We start from the raw sequence: 26604 nt of genomic DNA on the forward strand, positions 1-26604 counted from the left end.
TATCCCTTTCGGGGTCACGGGGCTGCCAAAGCCTATCCAGGTCACTTGTGGGCAAAGTCACCAGTCTGTCACAGGTTGGAGTGTCCAAAATCACACACCGATATTTACACCTAGGGACAATTTAGATTAACACATGCACAGGGAGAACACGCAAACTCCAAACATGCAAACTTCACAGAGAAAGGTCCCTCAATGATGTTCTGGTTCAGGAGCCCTAGCTGGGACTTGAACCAGGGACCTTCTTACTGTAAGTGGCACAGTGGAGCTAACTACTGTGCCACCATGCAGCACTACTCTTACCCTTAGTATTTAAAAAAAAAAAAAAAAAAACTCTGTTGCCATCCATTTTTTCTGATGGTTTAAAACACATCCATTTGCCGACAGAATCTTTCAGAAAAACGGTTTCTCCAGCTTTTATTTTTTAATTCTGTAAACTTTCATCCAAACTCTCCTGGAAGAACTTAACGTGAAAAAACAAAGAATTAGTCAAACATCAGAAAACGTGAAAGATGAGGGACACAGGAGGATCTGATCAAGAGCAGCAAACACTAAGAAAACAGAAAGAGCACTGGTCACCGCTACTTGCAACCATGTGTGATCATGACTCAGCAGAAAAACAATTTCATTAGAAACTACAACAAACCAAACATGAGCTTAAGCGACATTAAATCAAATCTCGTCCACATGGGACATACAGTACATGTAAGTGATGGGATATTAATGCCTTCAAAAACACAGAATTAGTCATTTTCTTTGAGCCTCATGAATTATCTGACCTCAAATGCTGAAAAGAAACACTAAAGTGTGAAAGAAACATGGAGGCTGAAGGCCTTCAGCAGCAACCAATCATGATGAGGTGGAGACACAGAATTAAAAAAGGAAACAAATGAATGTTCACAGTAAAGATCTAACAAGAAGCTGCTGGATCCTGGAATAAACCCTGAAGATCTGGTCCAACATGAGGCTTCTTGTATGGTTCCACTGAAACATTTGCAAAGTGGAGCCATAGTTGAGCACAGCTTGACCTACTTTCTTATAGCTGATAACATCATGGAACAAAAACAAAGATGGGAAAAGACAAAACAAAAGAAAATGTGCATAAAAAATGTATGGTTTAAGTGATTTTTAAAAATATATTCAAATGTTTTGCTCACTACTTTATTCATTTAAAATAGAAATTTTTAGAAAATGTAAATGTGATAAGTTCTTCATATGGATTTTGAAATAGCAGTTTTTGGACGAAAATATGTTTTTGTTTCATTTTTTCATCTTTGCATGTTAAGGCTTTGTCACACAGCCACTACATACATTTAGCACATTTTCCACGTATGAAATTTAAGTCTTTCATGACACATGCGTGACACATGTAATTTGTGAGTGTTTCTCGCGTTTATCATTCATCGATGTACACAGAGGTCCATCAAGGCCCGGTAAGTGATCTTTGCAAGATGCATATGCAAATTGTGGCTTTCCACGACCGTTTCACCTCTAACGGGCATGTCCCACCGATGCAAGACATTTATATTGCGTTTGCGGCCAACATCTCACATTCAAATTACGTAATTGAGGCATGAATCACATATAAACAGTGCAATAATCATAGTTCTGTTGATTTACGTGTTCTTTGCGTGGTTTATTTTGAGTTCTTCCGTGGTTTGAACGTGGTTCATTCGTGAAACATTAGTGACAATTTCATGATCACAACTTTTCTCACTTTTTCCACCTAAATTCATGTATGACCAATTTTCATCTGTGCAATATGTGCAGAAATGTACGTAGTGGCTGTGTGACACGCCTGGACCATCACAGCCCTGTTAGAGTCACCTTGTCCAGGTTCCTCTGAACGTCAAAAAACAATATATTTTTGGACTCTCCTCTCAGCTGAGACATTTTCTAACAGTGGAACCTTTCTAACAGTAAGTATAAATGTGGGTTTAAGTCTCAGTTTAGGATCATTTTGCAGTCACTTTGTAGAAAAAGCATCCGTAAATGCACAAAGATGAGAAAGACTAGTAACATTTTTTTCCCAAAAAAATGACCACAACCTTTAACCTAATGCATAATTATGTATTTTCTTAAAATGATCAATATTTACAAATAAATTATGTGTAAACATGATTACATGGCTAACAACATAAATAAAAAGAAGAGTCAGATAAAAGTTGTTCTGGTTTGTTTTTGTCCATCTGTAAAAAGTATGTCAAGCTGTGCTGACAGGCTGTGGAGCGCCTCAGCAGAAGCACCGACGGTGACGCCATCTGCTGCTCCTCACAGTCGCTCTGATGTTTGGAGGAACTGCATCTTAGGAGGTACTTGTTTCTTTCCAGGTAACATGTTGCACACTGGCCCTTCAGTTTCTGCTGCATAGCTGTTTTTTCTTCTTCCGCGTTTCTCTTTAAACTAGAAAAATCTGTTGAATTCTCACTGAGAATAACCTTTCTGCTGGAGACTATGAACGATGTTCAAAAGAATGAAAACATCAAACCGCACAGGTAGAAAAATCCTCACATTTGTTTGAACTGTGAGTCAAAGAGAGTCAGGGGGGGGGGTTTGCTTTTGAACAGGGATGAAGACAGGACGTTGTGAAAACGGAGGTTCTTTGTGGCCACAGTTGTGTTTGGTGTGAAACTTCCAGTGTCCCCACAGGAAGTGAAAAAAACCCTACAACATCACTTTGAAGGCTTGTATAGAGATTGGAGAACCATCTCCAGGACGGACGCCAGCCTTCATGGACGGATTTGTCTCAATGCAGATGGACAACCTGCAGCCTCACACTTGATCCACGTTAGGAGGGGTGGGGTGTGGGCAGTAGGCCTAACGGCCTGGATATGCGATCAGTGAGGTGACTGACCTTATTTTTCAGAGTGGTCATTCACTTCCTAATAGAATCTGGACCCTAACATCCGATAAAAACAGGAACCACTCTCTTACTTTCAACCCCCCTCGGTCAGCTCTCCTGCTCCTTTGCGGTTCCTCCATGTGGTAATTCTGCCTTCACATTCATTTTTATGGATGATTTTACATCCTGGTCAATATCTTCATTGCTCTTCTTCACCTCCTCAGAAGTTCAGAGCTGTATGGACGTGTCTCTGTCCCTCCAAGGTTCCTCCTCCTTCTTCCTGTGGTCCCTCCTCCTGCAGGAGGCGGTTCAGGATGCGGCGCAGACGCTGCAGGATGCTTTGCTCCCCGTCTTCCTCGGGTTCATTGTCCCCTCTGTCTGTTTCGGAGCACTCCTGCACGGCCCGCTGCAGCTCCACCTGTGACAGGGGAGACCGCGAGACTCAGAGGAGAAGCTCCACCTGTGACTGAAAGAACTAAGAAGGAAGGAGTTTGAACTGAAATGTCAAATTAAATGGATCACATTCAAAAATGAACTTTCAACTTTTGTCTGTGGAGTTCCCCAAGGCTCAGTTCTCAGACCTGATTTGTTTGCACTGTGCTCTCTTGCTTGTGGTTTGATTTTTCCAAATCTGTCTCATAGTTTACTGTTGATTTGCCAGATTGTCATGCCAGGAGTTGCTGCTTGACGGAAACCTCACTGTCAGACGCCAGGGTTTATTGGCTGAAAATATTAAACTCTTTGAATAAATAAAACTGAAATTGTTCTTTTTGATCCCAAATTGTCATGGACGGAACTGCAGCCTTTTAAATTTTATAAGCAACACACTTTAGTGTGTCTTTGGACAACACTTCTAGTTTGTATAGTATTTGGCATTGATCAGCAATAATTTTTAACAAATATTTAACCCCACTGTGACTCTTTTATTCCATGTGATGGCCTGTATTCTTCAGTCAGTCAAAACACACGTTCATAAACAAAGTTTTTGCAGAACTGTTTGTCTTTAAAGTCCCACTCTAATCATCTTTCGATCTACTGTAAAAGCATTCCCAGAGTTTAGACTTGAAACAAGAGAGAAAAAAACACAGGAAAATCTACCTGCAGAGGGAGTCCTGCTTTGGCTCCGAGGATCGTGGGAGAAAACCAGGGCTGGAAGATCTTCTCACAGATCACCTGCAGAGAGGAGGATGATGACAAAGGAGAAATGTAATAGATGACAAAAGAGGAAGAGAGTAGAAAAAATCTGTAAATGAAGTGGAGAACCTGAGGGGAGATGAAGGATTTGTGTGAGAGTGGAAAACTGTGAGAACAAAGGAGAAGAAGAAAAGGAAGAAGATAAAGAGTAAAGGGAATAAAGAGGAGAGAGATGACAGGAAACACAGGCTGGAGGAGAGGAGGAGGAGGAGGAGGAGAGGAGGGGAAGGTGGTTTTGTGTTTATGCAGATGATACCTGACTTTCATCAAACACACACACACTCACACATACACACACACCGTTAAGCACACAATGGCTCTCTCTGTGAGATGACTGGCAGGCGGAGGGTCATCACAGGCTGACCTACGGGGCCTCAGATCAGCCAATCAGAGAGTGGCGTGTCATCAACTCATATCTTCACTCAAACTTTGTCTTATTCCTCATTCTTCTCCTTTTTTTGCTTTCTGAAAAATCTCCACTTGCACCTTTGACTGATTTTCCATAACAATTTTAAGATTATAATCTTTCAATTTCATTTTTATTCTTACAGATTATTTTTTAATACCACTTTCATTTTAGTGCTTATATCTTTTTCTCTCTCTCTGAATCGTTCTCTCTTTTTTTTACTAACATCTTGTCCTTTTCTGGTTTGCCAAAACTCTTTAGTCTTTACTTTTTATGTTCTTTTACCTCCTTTAATTGGACTAAACGATTGATCTTCAGGCAGAAAACGGATTTTCGCAAAGCCTGGACACGGCCATTGTCACGGAGACCCTGCGACCGACAGAGAATCTGGGGCGTCGTTTTTGTTTCGTCCAGATAAAAAAAAAGAAAGAAGAATTTATATATATATATATATATATATATATATATATATATATATATATATATATATATATATATATATATATATATATATATATATATATATAGATATATATAGATATATATAGATATATATATATATATCTATATCTATATATATAGATATATATAGATATAGATATATTAGAATAAAACTGTTAAAACAAAGTTTAATCATAATCTATATTGAATCAATATTTAATTTTTACACATAAGATAAAATAAAATTCTGATTGTTACCTGAAACTTTTAATGTATATTAAATGACAGAGTTATACAAATTACCTTTTTAAATGATTTGTCCTTTAAACATTTGCAAAATGTACTACTTTGAATGATTTTAATTTTTCTTTTTCTTTGATTTAATTTAGTTTAAATATTATAGGATTTAGTGATTAGCATATTACATAAAAAAGACAGTTAAAAAAATATATATGTGTGTGTGTGTGCATATGTATAAATGCCTACAATTAAAATATTTATAATTAAAATTATAACAATAAAGGAAATAGTTAAATACTGGTGATTTATCAGGATTTTTGGGTTTAAAACAACAATCAGGGGTTCGTGTTTTTATAATTGAAAGTCAGTGTCTAAAATAATATTTCTTCATTTTACAATTTTACTATTTCAGATTTTTTTACTTGTAGAGGTGAAATAATCCACTGAGAAACAAAGATTTTCTTTTTATCTCCACGGAGCGCTCCACATCACTCCTCACACGCCGATTTTGAGAATTCCTGCAGTTCCCTAGAAAACCTTTTTTCTCTCAGTCTTTCAGCTCTTCCTCTTCATCCTCGGGCTGTCATGAAAAGTGATGAAGGGCCAGCATGACCTCTGACCTGCAGGTTGCTGTTTTGGCGGCGGGGGCTGCAGCGGCGTCTGACGGCGTCACACCTGGACGAGCAGTCGAAGAAACTGCAGTCTTCGTCGCTGCTGCAGTTCTGCTCCAGGATGTCCCTCATCTTCGGCTCGAAGAAGGCCATGTCCACGTCGATGGCCACCACCTGGACGAGAGCGCCGGCGAGAGCAAGGCCACCGCCGCGTTAGAGATGTCACAAAAACAACAGGTAAACGGAGGAAATTTTAAACTGCTGTAAGAATGTTCCCTCCTTTTAAGTTTGTATTTGAAATTTTAGACAACAGAATTTGAACTTAGTTTGTTTCTTTTTTTTTTTAATAAACCAGACTGTTGTCAATCTAGTTTAATTTTTTGATAGGTAAATCTATTTTGTTAAAGTTATTTTTGGGTCATTGTAATAAAACTGTGAAATAGAAAAACATCCTAGAAAGTAGAAAAACATTTTATTTACATCATTATTGACGTAAAAATCTTTATTAATACAAAATTTAATATTTCTTATTAAAATATGATGTCACACGGAACTTTTTATTAGAAAATAAAGCAGAAATATTAATCTGCAAAGCAGCATTGTTGAGGCTGGATAAAGAAACTGTAGCCATGAGCTCAACATCACAATATTTATGTTATTGGAGAAGAAAATATGTTTGCTAAAATCCCCCCAAACCTTTCAACAAAATTATTTTTAATGTGGTATAAAACGTTTTTAATTAAACACCAAATTAATTAATTAATCTGTTTGTGAGGAAAAATGGAACAGCAAAAGTGATCTATCTATGAAACTTAATTAAAATCAAATATTCTTTATGTTTCTTTAAAAATAAAAATGTATTGGCAAATCTTTACAGTAGGTAATTGTATTGATGTAAAGTAAACTTATTAACCGAAATTTAACATACGGTACATGAAAAAACTTAAACTTTTCTTTCCTAAAGAAAGTACGTGAGAAAGATAAAAAAGAAAATGAAAAATTTAACTCTTAATAAAGATTATGAGGCTAAAAGTTATACATTTTCAACAGAAATAAAGTTTACACCACTTTAGACTCAATCATTAAAATGATTTTCTCTGTTACATTTTACTGTAAATATCTTAGAAGCCTCTAAACAAAAACAAATCTAATGTTTTTTTGTTTTTTTTCCAGAAACACTTTCTGCTGAATCATGAAATTGGCGTCTTGTTTGGAGGAAGCTTTAGTTCTGGGACTGACACAAAACATCATCTGTATAGAGGATGACTCGAACCCTTCTGGACCTTCTCCGCTCTGCTGCATTCAAAGTCTGCAGGAAAAGTCGGTCGTAGTTTGATGTTTCAGATTTTCTGTGTTCATTTTCCATCAAAGCGGCTCCACAGTGGAAATCAAAGGATGTCGGGTTTAAAGGGAAAGAATTCTCAGGGGTGACCTGAGGTTCCAGCCAAATAAAACGGCTATTTTTATTTCTTAACATTTTTGTCCTCTAACGTTTCTAAAACGAGCTGATTTGACCTTTTATCTGATCCCACCTTTCACATCAAACTACTGCATTTCATGTGGAAATAGCTGATTCCCATCACTAAGGCTTGCTCAAGAATAATTCAGAAACATATTTTCCAGAAAAAAGACTGCAGTTACAGCAGCAATCAGCAGAAAATGCCTGAAAAAAGTCCACAACTGAATTCTGGTTAAACGAAACTCCATCAAAGGCCTGAAAAAAACATTAAAAAGTAAGAAAAGGTCAGAAATCTTGATGAAACTTAGACGGACGTCACATAAAAAAGTAATAATGAATTTTAAATGTGGAGTTCAAGGGAAGGAATCTGTTGAATTATGGAGTTTGGTGATCTTTCTAACGGAAATTTTTGCTTTAGTCTCCAAAGTTTTTGATTTACAATGACAGATTATTTTCTGAAGACAATCAATCATCATTAAGCACTTGATTTTGTAACGCTATAAAATTAATGAATTAATTCAGTGGGGATGGGATTATGTAAACTCGCTTCTTCCCACTTCTTTTCAACCAATAAGTCAAGCTCTTCTTGACTTTACATAATAATTAAATTAATCAAATGTGACTCAAGTGTGTCTTAGCTTTTGTTTTTTTTTGTTTTTTTTTAATCTACGCATTTCATCATTTCTGTAATGAGTTTGATAAATCTGGGATTTTATAGCACAGCGACAAAACAGAAGAGACGTGATCAAATTTGAGAGATTCCATAAGTGTGAGGGTTCGAGTGCAGTCCAAGCGTTCTCTCAAAGATCTGCTCCCCTGGATGGAGGGCCGCAGGAGACACTTGAGTGTGAGTCAGAGGACTTTAGATTTTGAGGAAAACACTTAAACGGAGCTTAGCAGACTATCTGCAACATGATCTCACATCACATCACATCACGGGACTCCTGAGATGTCATCATTACAGAGTGACTGAAATCCATCGTTTGTTCAATTAATTACATTTTCTTTGAAAAACATGCAGTGCTGCAAATGACAGAAAAAAGTGTAGCTACATTTACAGATTCAGGACGGCCAGAGTGTGAGATCATGGGACTGCGTTTCTGCAACAATGCTGACTTTGTTTTGGTCCTTTGTGATGGAGAAAGATCTGGATCTGCAAGATTCGGGGGGTTCTGAAGATGGGTGGGTGGATGGATTTGTGAAAGCTTGTTAAAGGCAAAGCTAAATTAGACAGACCCTTATTATAAAAAATAAAATAAAAACCTTGTTCTGCTTTTATTTCTAGTTTTGCTCATGTTATGTTATGTTTCATAATGTTGGGTGCAGGGGGGGGGGGGAGGGGTGCGGAGGTCATGGTATGTTTTATTTGTTTTTATAAAAGTGCTTTATTAATAAAGTTTGATTTAATTTGTTTGCGCCCTAAAATCAATCATCTGTGTTAAAACTATATGTGTGATGGTTAAAGATTAAATAAAAAAATGCGATCAATTAAAATAGTAGTGATGTACTGGTAAGCCTTACAGAAATCTGGAGGTTTAATGGCAAAAATACTTTTTTATTGCATCAGTACATCAACTATCCATTTTCTTTACAGTACCAGGTTACTCTCCTCCAGTCCAGCTAATGAAGGGGGAAGATGAGGTACACCCTGGATGCCTTATAACTTCCTGGTTTGCTTCTGTCACTCATGCCTAATGTGGAACTTACTGTCAGGTCCTTCCTGATGGCAAAGTTCTCCGGCTTGATATCGCAGAGGTGTAATTGATGAGTGAAGTCGTTGTCAAAGTGCCACACCATGTCCAGGAAGCTCAGCGCGATTCGGTGCACCATCTCCCGGGCGGACCACCTCCCTCGGCCTGGAAGCTGCAGCCCGGGAACAGCAACCTCCTCCAGGGAGAAGATGTTCTGGTCCCAGGTGTGTCCAGCTGACAGGAACTCCACCGCGTAGAAGTGGCCGCAGGAACCCAACACTTTGGCCACATGGCTGCTTAGATCCTGCAGGATTCTGGGAAGTATAGGTAGATACAATAAAAATATGTGTACTTTTATTTTATCCAGGTACATCAGGACAATTTGGCTCCAATTTGAGATTTCCAAAGGATTTGGCCAAACCTTTTCAGAAACTTGGAATCTCATGTACCTATACTGTTGTAGGCAGGTGTTCGGATTCGCGGGGACATAAAACAAGTTGAAGGAAACGTTTCCAGGACGTGTGACTGACATTTTCCAAAGTGCTTTCAGGCATTAAAACACCATAAAAACTCAAACAGAAAGAACCCTTTTGGCTCTGTGGGGCCCTAAAGTCAACACGCTGAGTCAACAGGTTCAGACAAGAGTAATCATTTTCAAAACCAATGCTTACATTTTTAAATGACATGACGTCCTTCATCAGTTGTGAGGCAGAACTCATCGTCCTCAGGTTAGAATGATTCTGACAATTGGGAGGAGAGACTGTCATCTGAACTCTATTAAAGTCCAGACTCTGAGGCTGTTTTTGGTTCTGGGCAGAGGGAACGGGTCCTAAAGCGTCAGACGTCACTCTCTAAAACCTCATTACATTTGTTCCTCTTTAGCTCCTACTTGTTTTAAAGTCTCAGGATGAATCACAACAAATTTCTGTTGTTAATTATCTAAATTGTTGGTTCACATGGATTAACAGTTTGGAGTTCACAATAATTTGGCTGACGATAACATAATAACACAGATTTGGGTTTATCAAAAAAAACATATTTCCACTATAGATCAGTCCAAAACATGCTTAAACATTGTGGTCTTTATATCAAGTCAAATATTTCATTTGTCTTAACTATGGAAGCGATTCTGTAGCAAAATTAAAAATAAAAGTCAAAACCAGAAATGCTTTTTCATTTTCAAAATAAAGCTGCATTTTTTGACTCAAATTAAAATGAAAAAGCAATCCGTCAAAATGCTTTTTCATTCTCTTCTTCAACACACCTTATTCTGTCACTTAATTAAAATGATAAAGAACATGGTATTTGACATTTCATTTTCAAAAAGTTCTCTGGTAAATGTGTAGCAAAATTCATCTAGAAATGTCTAATTTGACAATTAAAATTGATTAAAAAAAAGGTTTTTCATTTTCAAAATGTATCTGCATCAAATGACTCAAAATGAAAATGAAAAATCAATACTTTCATTTCATACTCAAAAACCGCTTATTTGGTGTCATAATTAACCCTTGTGCTATCTTAGATGACCCCACCTTACTTTGACGTGTTCTCCCTACCATGACAAAGGTGGATAAAGGTGGAAAGATTTCATGTAATCCATGGACACCAGTGAAGATCACAAATCATTGAAGAAAAAAGGTTCAGAGCACTGTCTAGTGGGTCACAAGGGTTAAGACAAAAACGCAAAGAGGCAAACCAGGCAGTTACAGGCTTAAATTATGGAGTGTAAACCATTCATCACAAAGATTTAGTATCCAGATTAAGTGACCACACATCTGCCATTAGTTTGCTTTTATTGCTAAATCCTACGTCACGTATAGAAACGTTGGTTCTGCTAGCAGATAAACATTTGTGCTGATTTAACCCTCTTTCTTTTCTGGACTTGGAGCAGATTTGTCTTCTAACCTGTCAGACAGGAAATTGACATGGCTCTGCTCACAGAGTGTCTGATCAGTTTTATGCCTCAGTCTCTTCCTGGAAACCTTTAGCTGGAGAGATAGGGAAGTTTCCAGGCAGTCAGCCTTCTTTGTAATCTTTTCAACAGATCTGGTCTTCATGGTGGACCTTTGGAGGACATGCTGCTCTGTCATAACAAGCTGAAATCTCTCAGGATCTCAGTTTTTTTTTATTGCTTTACAGTATCAAAGTCCAAATCTGTACTCTTTGGATGTTTAGAAAACTAAATTGTGTTTCTTTGTTAAACAATAGAGACTTTAGCTGACAGCCTTTATTAAAAACAAAAAAAAGATATTAGTCAGTACTGTTTTTAAAACAAACATCAAACAAGTTTCTGTGAAGATTCCCTTTTCATGCTGTTTTTGTCTGAAGCACTTTTGGTTCCGGTTCAGGCCTGCTACCCAAGTAAAGTGCTTCCTGAAGATCCCCAACCTGTCCTAAGCCTGAGACGAGGCTTTGGTGACACCAACAGGACCATCTGAACTAAGACGACACCATTACAAAGGAACATAACAGAGAACAGAAATAAACGCTGCAGTGCAGGTCAGTGAAATCAGCATCTTCAGCACACCTTTAGGTAATGACGTCTCAGATCCATCAGAAAGCTTCAGAACAGTTTACCTGAGGAAGGTGTACTCCTCCTGCTGCAGCAGGGACCACAGCGAGTCCAGCTCTGCTCTGGAGTAACTTGTGTTTCTCATTTTCAGCTTCTTCCCCCAAAGCTTGGCCAAAGTGCTGATGTTTCCTCCTTCCCGCTCTTCATACTCCTCTTCCTCGTTAAGCCCCAGAGAGTTTCGTACCTGCATCACAGGAGACAAACACTCTGAAGACCAACTGATGGAAGTAGGACGGTTGCTCTCAAAGTAAGGACTTACCTCTAGAGTGGCATAGAAAACCACATCAAGAGCAGACAACTCCTCTCCTGTGTCCTGCTGAGCAGAAGGTAGAGTTAGGTCACACTTCTTTGGTCTTCCTCACAGGAGTAAAGCTCGGACGCCACCTCATAGTCCAGGATGCCCAGCGGCTCGTAGGAGGAGAAGTTCTCCTTTTTGGACTTCAAGATGATGGGTTTTCCTCTCCAGTGTGCCTCGATCACCTTCTTGCCGTTCTCGTAGTAGAGGCAGCGTTTGTACTCGACCCGCCCGAGCACGCACAGGTCCTCGCACATGTCACCCGTGACCGAGCCCTCGCCAAACTCCAGACACTGCAGGGCAGAAGAGAAAGCCAGGAGCGTGAGCGGACGTCTGTTTGAGCCTGCCGGTGTCTAAAGAGGCGTGCGTCTCTGCTTCCATTTTAAAGTCTCCCTAATAATGTTGTAACAGAGAAAAAGACTTGAGTTGTTCCTTCTCCTTAACAGACTCTTGAAGTCCATTGGAAAGGTTCAGATTTCAGCTGTGGGCTGTTTGTTTTTTGTTTTTGCTTTGTTTTTTTTATCTCTTTGGGTAGAGAAAAGTCTGTCCACCAGAGTTTATCTGTATGTCAACAGAAATTCTCTTTCTCAAGAGAACCCGAGTTTTCCTTTTTGGACCAACCAGAGTTCAGGTGAGCTTTCAGAGCTGCCTAGTGTAGAGAACCACCAGAGGTCTGAATTAATACTATTCTTTCTTTTTGAAAAAATGAAAAATCATTGACTGTATGTCAGAACTGAAGTGAGTGTGACATCACTCAGAAAATGTTTTACTTCTACCTCCAACCAAATGAAGTCAATTCAGTAGTTTTTTTTTTCACTATGGACGCCATAGTGGCAGGTTGGATCCAAACGGCGTGAGTCAGCAGTGATTGTTCCGAGTCAGTCTGAGTCATTATTTCTTTGGCAACCACTCTAGCCAGTCAGAAGTGAGCATGTTGGAAGGCCACACCCCTGCTACTAGAATGTGGGCTACGCAAAATCTGTCAAAGGTTTTGAACCTTGGATGTGAGACGACATACGTTTGTTTATTGAGACATCTGATTGGTCAATTTGTAACTTGAATAATTTGTGATACAGAAAAGAATGAGGATTATCACAAATATGTTTAAAAAAAAAGGTATTAGAGCGAGAATGGTTATTCTGACCAATAGAACAACTGAGTAATAGCTGTATGGGATTTTTGGCTTCTTGGAACCAGCAGGTACTTCCTTTTTTCCAATGCCAGTGGGGAGGAGTGACTCAGTCCAGTTCCCATGTACAGTGAATGGTTCAAACCCACAGCTGGTCCAAACCAAAGTATCTAAAATGAGGCAGAGCATCTGCCTGTTTGGCCTTCAGCTTCAAAGCTGGGATTGGGGGGATTAAGCCAGCCAGTGCGGTTGCAGCTAACAGGTCCCTCTGGGGGAACGTCATGTGTAACAGCTAATGAGACTCTTACTTTGAAAATAACCTTTGTCAAAACCACATCCCTGTAAAGGTTTTTGAACAACAAAGGCTGTATAATGGCATGCTGCCTGGTCATTAAAGGGTTTACCTGCTAAAAGAAGAACGACCAGAAAGAATTTAAGGACTTCTGTTGAGAAGCAAAAGACTTTGATGCAGCTTAGCAGCTACTTATTTTTGTCACGTTTAAAAAAGTAGAGCTGTGTCATTACTGATACAACATTTTCTTGACACCTGTTTTCCAGCCTTTTCCCTCATTTCTCTTTTCCATGTTCATTTTGTTTTCCAAGAGCCCCACAGTTAACTGGAAAAAAAAGTTTTTTCCAAAGTCCTTGAATTAGAGAAGTTTCATCAGAATCCAAATTTCTGAGCAACTGAGCCGAAAAGTTTCCAACCAGATGAACCCTAAAAGTAACCAGAGTCACGGTTGAAGAGGCAGGAAGTGCGGCAGACAGGTGAGCAAAACATGGCAGGTATGCAGACGGGCTCAATTGTTCTCAGGCAGACACACTGATAAAAGCTGAGTAGAGCGATGACGAGTGCTCCTTCATCGTTTCAGCATCGTCAGCCAGTCTATGGAAAGCTAAAGTTTGGAAAACACGTCTCGAAGGTTTTCTTTGTTTTCTATGAGATGCAAACTTCTGCAGAGCATTAAATATAGTACGAAATCTACAGATGATGACTGAAATGCATCTTTTCTCAATGCTTGTGTTGTAGTATATGTTTTATGTATATACAATCGTGATTTAAACAAATGAGATTTATAACTGGAGTAAATGTCATGTGAGCGGAGACTGAAGGAGCCAAAAACAAGAAAACCACAGGATAATAGAAACATACATTTTCTAAGAAATGGAAAGATTATTTAAAAAGCAAACATTCAAAACTAAAGATGAAAAATAAGACACACACACATGCAAGACCTGGACAAATGGGAAATTGTGAAGCGACACAGTAAACAATAGAATTAGACGACTGGATATCTGAGGAAAAGTGCTTATTGTGAGGTGATGAGGGCACAGAAGCTGCAGCTTCAGATTTCTGACTAAAAACATCTGAAATTAAAAAGATCATGAACAAAATGAAACAGTTCATCTTCCTTGTTTTTAGACTGCAGAACAAATAGAGTTGTTGTAGAAACATTTTAAAAATACAATTTTAATTCAAAACTAGAAGTGTAATTAAAGATTCGAACATATAAACTATAAATTTTAACTTACAATGCAAAAGTCCCAGAATAGCAAAGAAAAAACAAAAATCAATGCACATATGTTTGTTTCAGAATATCGGGAACTATGTCGGCTAATGCAAGTATTATAAAAATGAACCAATTATAACCAAAAATAAAGCCTGAACTGGACTGAAATTAAGTGGCTTTCAATTATGACAAAAAAAGTTCAAAAACAAACCAAAATAGTGAAATAAAATGATCGTCCAGTGTGACTGAAAAGTGTTTTTCCCCTGAGTTGCTGCTGAGTGAGTTGTTTAAACAAAGATTTCCCTGTAAATGTTACGTCTCATTAAAAAAACTGAAGGTCAAAGCCTTAGCCTTCTTTTTCTCTCTGGATTCCTATTCTGCACTAGATAAAAGCTTTAAATTGTGTGTGTATGTGTGTGTGTATGTGTGTGCATGTGTTGACAGACTCAACAGGTGTGGGAGGGGAAGTGCTAGAGGTGCTGAGAGTCAGTGGAGACCCAGCAATTATGGTTCCCCTCCTCCTTTCTGAATCTATAATGGCTTTTGCTGTCATTTCACTGAAAGACAAGTGTGTGCGCGCATGTGCACGTGCATGTCTGTCTATATGCAGATGCAGACAGTCACACTCAGAGAATATGTGTTGTTGAAGGACATTTCGCCTCATCCTCACGTCTTTGCGGTGATGAGGCTCAGTCTTTGTTTTAATAGTTAGACTCGGCTATAAGTCAATTAAAAAGACAGCAACAATCTACCTACAAATTGCCGGATTTTAGATCATTTTCTTTTTTCTTTAAACTTCTAAAGAGAAATAAACAGATGTGTCAGAATGACTATTCTTGCTCTGATACATTTTTAGACATGTTCTTGATAATCCTAATGTTTTACATATATTTTCTGTAGTTCAAGTTATGCAAGTTGTAAACTGACTAATCGGTGCCTCAATAAAAGTAGGCGGAGCCCGCTGCCCCCACTTCCAACATTCAAAACGTTTGATTGACAGATTTTGTGTAGCCTGCTTTCAGTGTTAGGGGTGTGGACTTCCAACAAACTTATATCTGATTGGCGAGAGTGGTTGCCATAGAAACGCTGACTCAGACCAACTTTGACCAATCACTATTTACTGGTGTTGTCTGGCTCTAAAATAGCAACAGTCATATGATAAAAATTGGTGACTGAATTGATTTCATTTGGTTAGAGCTGGGAGTAAACCGTTTTCTACAGGTGATGTCACACTGACTCAGTCCAAACTGAGACAGTCAATGGTCTCTGATAAACCCACTTTGCCATCGACCTGCATACAAGTTTGGATAAACTGACAGAAGCATCTGCAAACATCCATGGACAAAGATGGGAGTGAAATTCTCATTCTTGTTTTCATTATTTTCCCAGACCTTCTTCAGGGTCAGAGAGGTTTGCTGGGCCACACAAAGATAAACATCTAAACACAATCACTCCTCCAGATTATTCACCAATCTGCAAGACTTTTGAGCTGTGGGAGAACATGACCGTGGGAAAACCCAGACTGAACCCAAAATCAGAGTCAAACTTCAGAAATTCATTCTGCTCAACCCTGAACTCTACAAAAATTCTCAATGATTTTCCTGCTGCAGGTCGAACGGAAATGATAGATAAGAAGCGTATATGAATCATCAGTGTGGGATCCAGTGCCTTGGCAGTGACAGTGAGTGATTACTGGTGGCAGACAGCGGGTCAGAAGTCAACCGCGGTTGTGCACAGGAACCACACAGCTCTTGTTGTCCTGAGCACGCCCAGAGCCCCACAACAAAAGTGGGTTTACAGCCTCAGGGAGACGTGGGCTGAATGGTCTGTATTCACTCGGCTGTGTACAAAGTGCGCTGCAAACACGTGCACACACTTATGGTGGGGGCGGACTCACTGACCTCCGGCTAGATCACTGAGAGAGGGAGTGGGGTTCAAATGAATCACTTATCATTCATGAGCAAAATGCAAGAACAGATTTCTTTTTGAGTCAGCTGGGTGTGTGTGGGGGGGCTTTCAAGGTGCTCGGTATAAGCACTGGTGTCAGGGGGGCCTGCTCATCTGTAAGCTGTAGGCTTTACTTTCAGCATCTGTAAATGTGGGGGAGCTTTTCTGAGAATCCAGCAAAAACATAACTGTAAGGCACGGTGGAGGAAGGATGGTGATGTGGCGTGGTTCTGCAAAAAACAGGAATTCAAAGAAATGATTCACTGGAAGAAAGCTGAAACTTGAAAAGTTCATCCATCCATCCGTCCGTCCGTCCATCCTGATGCTTGTCAATATCAGGTTTGACATCTGCTCTGTCATCTCCTAAAGTCAGGATCATCCACCATTCTAGTTCTACTCCACCATCCCCTCACAAGGAATGAATCTAATATAGGCTGAGAGACTTTAACAGAAAACCCTGAAAAAATCAACCTGAGATCCAAACGCTGACACCGAAATCTGTCTAAGGGCGGATTGTCCTCCAGCTGCAGTTGTGAAACTTTATTACTTGTGTACCCAGAGAGCGAGTGGCACCGCGAGAGTTGTTACAGGGCTGTAAATTTGCTTTAAGAGCTTCACACACAGCAAAGTGATGGGAATCTGGACAATCTAGCCCTGAAATTCCATCAAATTAACATTTTATAAGAGCACCCTTCTATTCTCTATAAACTGCACACATTTTCAGCAGACTCCAAGTTTGAGGTCAACTCGCTTGCTGCACTTCATGTGTTACTTACAGACATACACTTGTCTGTCAGACTCTGAAGGGTCTCTTCTCTTTATGGTCCTGCAGGTTGTTTTCTAAAGAAATGTCTTTTTAAAAGAGAGAATAAGATCCTTGGAGCTGAAAACAGAATTCACAAAGCACTAAAATGTGTACTTTAGTAAAGGTACAGTTGTACTGTCAAAATATCAAATAATTAAAAAGTAAAGTGGATAAGAGGTACTCAACTAAAAGTTACAAGTACTTTTCTCCAGCACTACTTGAAGTAGTCCATGTTTTGAAGAATTATGAGGCTGTTTTTATTTTATTTCTGAAAATAAAACATTGACATGTGACATCATCACACTCGAAATCATCTTTAGCTCGAATAAACTACAATAATAATAGCATGCATTGAACATGTCCCCAGCTTCTGTTTAAAATTTGAAGAAAAGAAAAAAAAAGTACCAAATGTTGCATTTCCTCAACCTACCCGTGTTAAAAATGTCTACTTCACACCAGAACTTAATGTTGGTACAGCCTGGTTTTAAAAAACAGTCTTTAATATTTATGACTTCATTCACATCTCTGAGGCACCGCCTTTCACTCCGTGTGGGTACCGCCCATTTAATGACGTCAACCTAGAGTTGGCCTCAGCAGCGTGTCTGTGTTTCACCGACTAAAAACAAACATCATCAGAACTTTTGCAAAGATGAATGTGCGTATTGTGAATATAAAAATGAAGGCGTTTTTGACTATCCCAGCCAGCTCCACAGAGAAAGTGTGTGTGTTAACCTGGGGGCTGTGCTCTACTTGGAAGGGGCTGTTCCTCACTTTGTGACATCACAATGTGAGGACCCGCTCGTTTTCGTGGGTTGAAAGGAACTGGTTCTCAGACAGCAGGTTTTTAGAGGAATCCTCTGAGATGTGTATACGCATCTAAAAAAAACTTTGGGGTTGCTTTTTTGAGGACTTAACATTTTGTTACACCTAAAAGCTCAGAAAGTGGTTTTTGCTTTGCGTGATGTAGTGATCATTTTTTCATCCTGTTTGTGACAGAAATCAATCTGGTCATCAGAGAGCATCCATGCTGTCTTCTTCCAGTGTCAGTGAATTTCCGACACCTAATAAATAAAAAAAAGTTGCTCCTATTCTTTTACCCAGCATAACCGGAACCCGGTAAGGAGCAGAAACTGCAGATCCCTCCTGGGCCTCCGCTCATGAACGTTGCTGTGGCTCCGACCCCCCCCCTTCCCCCCAGCTGCAGATGACAGGGCTCCCAAGAGAAGACGCTTCCTGACGAGGGTCTGATGCTCAGTTCAGAGGCGCAGCTTAAAACCGGAGTGCTGGGCCGTTTCGGGGTCAGAGCAGCTTCAGAGGGAAGAGCAGAGCAAAGCTGGTTGACGAGGTTTGTTGTGACCCTGCGGGCCTCCTCGTTGGTATGCAGCCTTCGCCTTCAACACTGACTGCAGCTCCGTTTTTAAAGTAGTCCTCTTATCTGTGCGCTCTCCTTGCCTGACCTTCTGTTCTGCTGTTCTCAACCAGGAGACGCGGCTGAATACAGATCAAGAAGGCATGACGTGTTTGGATGATTCCTCCTGATAATAGCCGCTTTCAGCCGAAACAGCAGAGGAGGCTGACACTAAAGCAACATAAAAATAGTTTAAATCCCATTATTTGACAATCATTTATTAATAACCTGTTTTAACATTTACCTCAAATAAAATAAAGCAAAATTCATTTTAAATCATACATTTTTTTAAACTTTTTGATATGTTTATTTGCTTTTACCTAAAGATACCAGCCAAAGTGAATCTACTAACATTTTTTAATAATAACTGGAGAGAAATCTGAGCAGAAGTTTGACAAAATGAAGGCAGAAAAGTTGGGAGAAGCAGAAATGAAAGAAAGAGGCAGAGTCTATCAGACACCTGCAGCTGAGTCTCCTACACAAACTCTAGCAGCTGCTGAATTCATCTCAGGTGTCAAGGTGAGATTGCTCAGGAGGCTGATTCTTGGGGGGGGTGGAACCCAATCTGAGCAGCAGAGCTGGTATCCGTGATGCAGCCGCCATTGACTGAAGGTCAAACACTCATGTTCTTCCTCGGCTGCTAACAGAACAGGAAGCTTTGCGTCAGGGGACACATCGATTATTCCTTTTTATAATGACTGCATCTTTAGGAGACCAACAGGCACATCCATCGACAAATGGACTTTGAACACACACAAAAGATTTCAGCTCTAAAAATGAACCACATTCAAAGTAAAATGAAGGTTTCCAAAGAGCTAAAGAAGCTCAGATACCCTCTAAAGTACCATGTTTTCTGCTCTATAGGTGCACTTATAGCCTGACTTTTTTTCTTCCAAAAACGACAGAGAGCTTTATGATCTGGAGCATCTGTTCACTGACGTTGAAGTCATTTTGAGAGGCACACGACACTGTCTGTTTTTTTGTTGCAAACGAATTTGGGTCTTATTGTAAATACGCTAACATGGCTAATGTATACTGGTGTCCGACTGTGTGTTTTTTTTATGTGTTAATGACAAGGTTGGGAGTTACAGGTATTTTAAATTTGCTATTGTGGCTAACCTGTGATAACCTACATGTTAGCTTACGCATCTCATGACTGACAAACTAATCTCTGACTCTTTAGTCTCTCTTTACAGTTCGTGCTCCTTATACGACATGAGTTTAAAAATTGAATAATAATAATTTACAAATAAATTCTATAAAAATCAGAAAATGTGATTATCTGTATTTTTTCTCTCATTTTGAGGTATACCTATGATGTAAATTACTGCCTCTTTCATCATTGTAAGTGGGAGAATTTACACAATTGGTGGCTGACCAAATACTTTTTTGGCCCACTGTGTAATCCAGTGTACCCTATAGAGCAGAAAATACGGTATAAAGTCACTGTGTTGATTTGTCCACAGAAATGTCATTATTTTTGTCAGCAGCTGCAGCAGAGCCTCTCTATGTATGACATATGTGATTTTTTCTTAATTGAAACTGAATCTGATCAGGACTGAGGAGCTAAAAGTCCACTTTAACCCTTGTGCCATCCTAGGCACTTTAACGTTGGGAGTTGGGTCATCTAGACCCACTAGACAGTGCTCTGAACCTTTTTTCTTCAATGATTTGTGATCTTCACTAGTGTCCATGGATTACATGAAATCTTTCCACTTTTATCCACCTTTGTCATGGTAGGGAGAACACGTCAAAGTAAGGGTGGGGTCATCTAAGACAGCACAAGGGTTAAAGACAAAAGCACAAAACAGAAACTGTAGGCCAGATTTGCACAACTTTACCATTGCTGGTAAAAGGCTTGAATAAAATACATTGCATTGAAAGTAGCCACCATTACATTTGTCACTAAGCCACAGTTTCTGCTCCTTTTGAGTTTTTTTCAGAAACTTTTTTAGTTCTACATATTTAAGTTTAATGACTTTTTGTATTTCAACTCCCTTACAGCTCTAATAAGAACATCACTGCAGTCCAATCAAATAAAATCCCATCAGTGTGTCACTGTCTGGATGTGCAAAACCTCTTCTCCTCATTTGACCCCTCCACCAGAGAAGCAGTCAGACAGAGCTTTGCTTGGGAACCATTAGATGGTTTAACCCACCTGAACTAACCCCATTATGCTGAAAGTAATGTAGGCAAGTTTGCCATTTTTGAGTTGCTAGTATTACCTGATCATGGAATTTACAGCCTCTTAGCCTCAGGGCAGACACTCTACCACTCGGCCATTGAGCTGGAAATCTATCAAATACAAACGTTGGATGTTTTGTCCTTAACACACTAATTCCAATTCATGTCTGTGATTTTAATGCTACATTTTGAAGGCCAGATGCAAAAGATGAATTTCACACGTGTCTTCTGTCTCAGAGGGACACAGATCAATTCCTGCAAATTGCTGCAGCTTTTATAACCTCCTCTGGTGTGAAGAAGACGGATGTTCATTCATTCTGCAAACTATCGATTCATTCCAGAAACTGAAACTCAAATGATCTTTGGTGTGGCTCTGTGAAGTGGCTGTTCCGATGACCAAACTGCTTCTCATTTGAACAAATGTTGCAAACACACGACCAGGTTTTCAAAAGAAACCTTCTCGTCTAACACGTCTCTGATGCAGCCGTCGTGATCTCCTCAGAGGATTTCCTTGGAAATGAAATTGATGCCTCTGTTGGTCTGTCAGACCGGTTCATCCTCATCATCAAACCTGCAGTTTGAAAGTGTTTTTCTAAAACAACAGAGCTGACAGGCAGCAGACCTGCAGTAGCAGAAAAGCATCCAGACACCACAGACCCACCTAACCAGCCTCCTGTGCTCCCCCTTAGGGCAAATTCACACTGACAGGTTAGATTTGCACAGATAATCATTCCTTCAGATAATTAGTTCTGCTTAGCAGGGGTGAAACTGAAAAAGTGGGGTTCACTAGGAAAGAAGAAATATTCACTGTAAATAAGGTGTAGGAAGGAGGTACAGGCCCTTTTTACAGCCTGAAAATCAGACGCTTTTATTCTTTGTGTTTTTTTCACTGGGAAAGTGTGGCCCACTTCAGTTTTCAGTTTGCTTCTGAACGTCCCAGGCATGACCTGAAAACCAGACTAGATACAGGTGTGCAAAAGACTAGCATTCTCCACTCGTTCAAGCCCAATTCTTGAGACTCTCTTAGTGTGAACGAAAGCAAACTGCCATTAGCTCAAGCCAATCATTTAAATTAAAAAACAAAACAAAATGTTTCTCAAATTAATCACTTGTAAACACGATGTACACAAATTAGTGTTTTGAGGGCACAAATTAGCCTTTTATTAATATTTTGTGTGCACACAAAGTAGGAACTGATGGTACAAACATTCTCATTTGTGTACAAAATGCTAATTTGTGAACACAAATGAAAAAAACTGGCCAAAAAATGCTGAATTGTGCTCATAAAGTACTAATTTGTGTCCGCTAAGAATTAATTGGAGGGAACCATTTAAACATATTATTTAATGACATGTCCAGGGCTCCTTGCTCTCCGTAAACAGAACCTCTGTCATGGTTTGAGTTTGTTTTGTCTTGGTTTTTGCTTTAGTTCTTGTTCTGTCTTGTTTGGTTCTGTTTCCTGTTTTATTTTGAAAGGTTTCCTGTCTTGTCATGTTTCTTGAGTTTTACTTCCTTTGGTCCCCATCTGCCCTGATCGTGTTCACCTGTGTCTCGTCTGCCCTGTCTGTATTTAAGTCTTGTCTCTGCCTTCCTCCTGTGCTGGTCCATTAGCCTTTGTCTCGGTGTTCACGGCTTCATGCCATGGTCCTCGTTTCATGTCCCTTGCCACGCCACAGTGAGTTTTTGTTTGGTTTTTGTCATCCTGCTCTGCAGCGCTTTTTGTTTGTCGGTCATTAAACTTTTCAGTCCTGAACCCGTTGGCCTCCCGTCTCTGCATCTGGGTCCTACCGGCTCTCGAGCCACCCCTGCATCGTGACAACCTCCTCTGACAAATACTTAGAGTGAGGTTGATCTCTGCAGAAATAACTTTAAAGAGGGATAAAAGTTTGCTAAAAGGAAGATTACTGGATGGTGTTTTGCCTGAAACACATACGTCTGTTATCTTTGCCTCTTTTAGGCTAAAACTGAAACCACAAACCAGGATCTAAAACGATCTAGTACACAACAGTCTATTAGATCCAATCAGTGCTGGATCACAATTTTGTTTCTAGTCTGAGCTCTCCTTGTTTAATTAACACTCACAGGATTCTGACAGATCTGGATCTGCTTCACACAGGAGGTGGCAGTACGCACTCTTGAGCGACTCACACAAAATACGGCGTACCAGATAACAACATGAATTCAGACATTCATCCACAACTATCGACAGTATAAGAGAACTGGACTGAGTGTGCATCATTCATAGAAAATGGTCCAGATGAAGTCAAGTAAGACGCCGTTTTTTTCGCAATGCGGACGCCACCCTGTTGGTACCAGACATTGTCAGTAAGCAGCGATTGGTCTGAATCAGACAACCAGTCTCGCCAATCAAGAGTCTGCTTGTTGGAAGGCCACACCCCTACTACTTGAAAGAGGGCTTGATAGAGACATGGGATCACCTACTTTTATAGAGGCATCTGATTGGTCAGTTCATGACTCAAATAAAAATATATTATGAAAAAAAAAAACATGTAAAAAAAAAGGTATCAAAGTAAGAACGGTTATTCTGACCAATAGAATAACTGAGTAACAGCTGTTTTTTTTCTCTATAAAAGTCTATGTGATTTGGAACCACAAGTACTTCCTGGTTGGAACGCCAGGGGGGAGGAGTCACTAAGTCCAGTTCTCATATACACCCAGTGTACATGATGCATTTATCAATCGCAGCAGTTCTGTGACTTTTGGGGTCAATGCAAGTTGCAGTACAGATTGTCTGGTGTGAATGTACACTAACAGAGAAAATGAAAGAAATCCCCAAACTCTGAACATTACAAACATTTGAAAACGTTCTTTTCTTCATCCATCATGTGCGCCTTTCCCACATGCTGTGCTGAGGTGTGGTGGCGGGTTCGACACTCCAAAACGGTCAAAGTCGAGTTTTATTATGTATTTCTTCCTTTTATGAGCAACAGTAAAAACCTGCTAATGAGTTTAAGCTGACAGGCAGCAGTGACCCACCACCGCGGGCAAAGCCCCTGCAGTCTGAACAAGAATGATGACCTTCATTCCTAACAGACAGGAGCAGCGTTTTCACCGTGACACGCATGCAGTCTTAATCACTGCTGGCCCTGTAAGGTCAGCTGACCTTCACAGAAAAACAACAAATGTCTGCAGCTTCACAAACACTTTCAAACTAAACACAACTGTCGTATAGATTTAAAGCCTGATGTTTCTCATTTTCTCTAAATCGACCCAGATTAACAGAATTCGTTCTTGCTCCTTCTGGGATTCACCTGGTAGCAGTAGATTCACACCAGATGCCAATAATTCCATTTCCAGTCCTGCTGTGAGGAACGGTGGATTCATTTTTGGACGAATTACTTTAACCTTCACATAAATCAAGTTTCCAGAACCTCCTTCTTTCATCTCTGCAACGTTCTAAAATCAGGAACATCCTGGGTCAGAGTGAAATGAGAGTAGCTTCCAGATAAAGCCGTCTTTACTTTTTAAAACTTCTCTAAAAGTTTGAAAAGCTCTGAAATGCTGCCATTCTGATGGAGATCAGCAGAAGAGAATTAAGACGTTGGATCCGTATCTCCTCCTTGGCAGCATGTTAGCACAGATGACATTCTTTTACAGAGAAAAAAGACCCACTCTGATGAAAAGGACATTTTTGGTGTTGTTAACATGCTCTTGTGGCATTTTTCAGATAAAGGAGCACAATTATAAATAAAATTAAGACGTTGGCTGCATTTCTGAGAAGTTGTTGTGAATCAGGAACAGAAGAAAACAATTAAGTTGGAAAAAGAGCTGATGTATAACGTGGAAAAAAAATAAACTGTGTGGACCACCAGCTCCCTGCTCCGCTCCATTCTGATCATCCACTTACAGACAAATAGGTCCATGCACGTCTGCTTTCCTGGTCTGAGCTGGAATCTGGATCCAAACTGTACTGCTGGATAATTCCAATACCGCCCCTCCTTTTTGTTGCACCGCTAATGCTAGCTTGGGGTTGTGGAGGGCCGTAAGCTAGTGGGAGAGCTTGTGAACAAATGAATCATGGGAAATGAGCACAGCCCTACAGCACATAATTAAAAGGTGAATTTCTGATGAACTCCTGCTGCTCTGCAGAAACGTCCTCGAGAACAACACAGGTTTTTGATTTAGGCTAAAAACGACATGATCAGAATTAAAAGACCACTGAGAACTTTAAATGTTCTTATCTCAAGGAGTACCATTCAGCTCTTCTTCCCAGTCTGCAGGATTCCACCTGCTTGTTCCTAGAATTTCTTAAACTATGATAGAGACTTCAGTTTCCAGCTCCTCTCAGGCAGAACAAACTCTCTGCTTCAGTTCAGGAGGCAGACTCCATCTCTGTCTTTAGGAATTTTGAATTTGTTTTTCGTAAAGATGGTTGTTAACATTAACCTGAGTGATCCTTTACTTATGCTGCTATTGGTTCGAATTGCTGGGGAGCATTCCAGTGTAACTTGGGGGTTTTCTTCTTCTTTCTCAATGCAGACCTTTCCTCTGTCTGCTCCATCTCATTCATGAATGTGGTCTTGTGCCTATTTTGCCTAACAGTGGTTCTTCTAATCTTTTTGTGTCTATCCCTTTCAAGTCCTTTCTGACCCAGTCATGCTGGATTACTTGGAACCATAACAATCTGCTCTTTTGCCTTTTAGTGTGGCGCTTTATACAATCTTTAAGTTGTAGAAATTAAGTCAACATATTATGCCTTTTTAATATTCTGCTTTTTCGCTGCTTTTGTTCTCAGTTTGTCTTTCCTTTTTTTTTACTTTTCTTAAACTATCTCTGAATCTGAAACTGAAACCAGCTGGAGAAAATTATTTCAAACTGCAATTACACAAAGAAAATGTTTTGATGTTCAAAAACTAGGTGACAGAGAGGCACCGTGACTCATACAAGGAAAAAATCAAAACCCTGCAAGGCGCTTCAGGGTAATTTGGAAATCTTCACGTGAACGTTGTTTCTAATTTGTCATGAGCAGCTGCCTCTCTGTCAGGTAAATCAGGCTGTTTGGGATGTTGTGTTGAATTCAGAGACGAAGGCAAGTCCCAGTTAGGGGGGCAAAGGCAGCGTTAACAGCGGAGACTGTAACAGTATCAGCAGGCCATAAACAGAGAGAGGAATGCTGCAAGCAGGGACAGGTTCAGAGCATGCAGCAGATCCACCATAAATGTCAGAGGAGCTCCAGGAGCATGCAGATTCTGTCAGCAGCAAGCATGTGTGCAGCAGACAGGAGCATGGAGAAAAAGAAGCAACAAGGCCTCATTTAATAAATGTAACTTTAAACAAACAATTAGAGGTGTGACTCCATCACAGAGGAATGGTTTTGATGATCGGTTATGCAGGTGCAGATCTGCCGGACCCTCGTTGTGAATGAGTAGGAATGAGCTGGACTGGTGAATTCCTGCAGAACTCCTTTTTTCTTTCAGCTCAGATTCTGCTTCACAAAGGCTCCAGATTTCTGTTTCATCGTCTCTCAGATGCTTCTCATCCATTAAACATCTGCAGGATGGACAGAGTTTAAATGAAAGGTTGGAAGCTGAGATTCTCTGCACGCATGAGGAGGAACTTCTGAAATAAAACAGTTTTTCTTTTGTTTCTTTGGTCCAAAAATGTGGGTTTTTTTTTTTCAAAAGAAGATGAACAAAATCATCCATAAAAATGATAAATGACTTCACGCTGGGAGGATTTTCTCTGCAGAATCAATCAGGGATGTTTGCTTTTTAATGCCGCAGCCCAGAAAGGACGTCCCAGAGAAAAACGAGCCCTGTGAAGTTTCCCAGGAGTGTATTTTAGTCTTATAGTCACATGACGTCACCCTGAGCGGCTCTATGCTGCAGTCTTCTGCTTAGTTTTCTGTTTT

General features: G+C 39.9%; 1 protein-coding gene across 6 annotated transcripts in view; it reads right to left on the bottom strand.

Moving 5' to 3' along the window:
- Positions 1 to 397: 397 nt before the first annotated feature.
- dipk1c (divergent protein kinase domain 1C) overlaps positions 398 to 26604 on the bottom strand; it is a 45047-nt gene continuing 18840 nt past the window's right edge. For 2 of the 6 annotated variants that reach the window (XM_078938911.1, XM_023950338.2), the window contains exons 4-10: positions 11838 to 12041; positions 11713 to 11766; positions 11459 to 11637; positions 8898 to 9195; positions 5741 to 5905; positions 3938 to 4012; positions 398 to 3257 (exon numbers count right to left, since the gene is read on the bottom strand). In XM_078938911.1, coding sequence (XP_078795037.1) covers positions 3060 to 3257; positions 3938 to 4012; positions 5741 to 5905; positions 8898 to 9195; positions 11459 to 11637; positions 11713 to 11766; positions 11838 to 12041 — 1173 coding nt within the window. In that variant the 3' untranslated portion in view covers positions 398 to 3059. Of the gene's footprint in view, positions 3315 to 3937; positions 4013 to 5740; positions 5906 to 8897; positions 9196 to 11458; positions 11638 to 11712; positions 11770 to 11837; positions 12042 to 26604 lie in introns of all 6 variants that reach the window. The other 4 variants (XM_023950337.2, XM_023950336.2, XM_078938913.1 and 1 more) reach the window with 3 other exon arrangements.

Source organism: Oryzias latipes, chromosome 20 (genome assembly GCF_053564925.1).
Source record: "Oryzias latipes strain Hd-rR chromosome 20, Olatipes_Hd-rR_3.1".
NCBI classification, from domain to species: Eukaryota; Metazoa; Chordata; class Actinopteri; order Beloniformes; family Adrianichthyidae; genus Oryzias; species Oryzias latipes.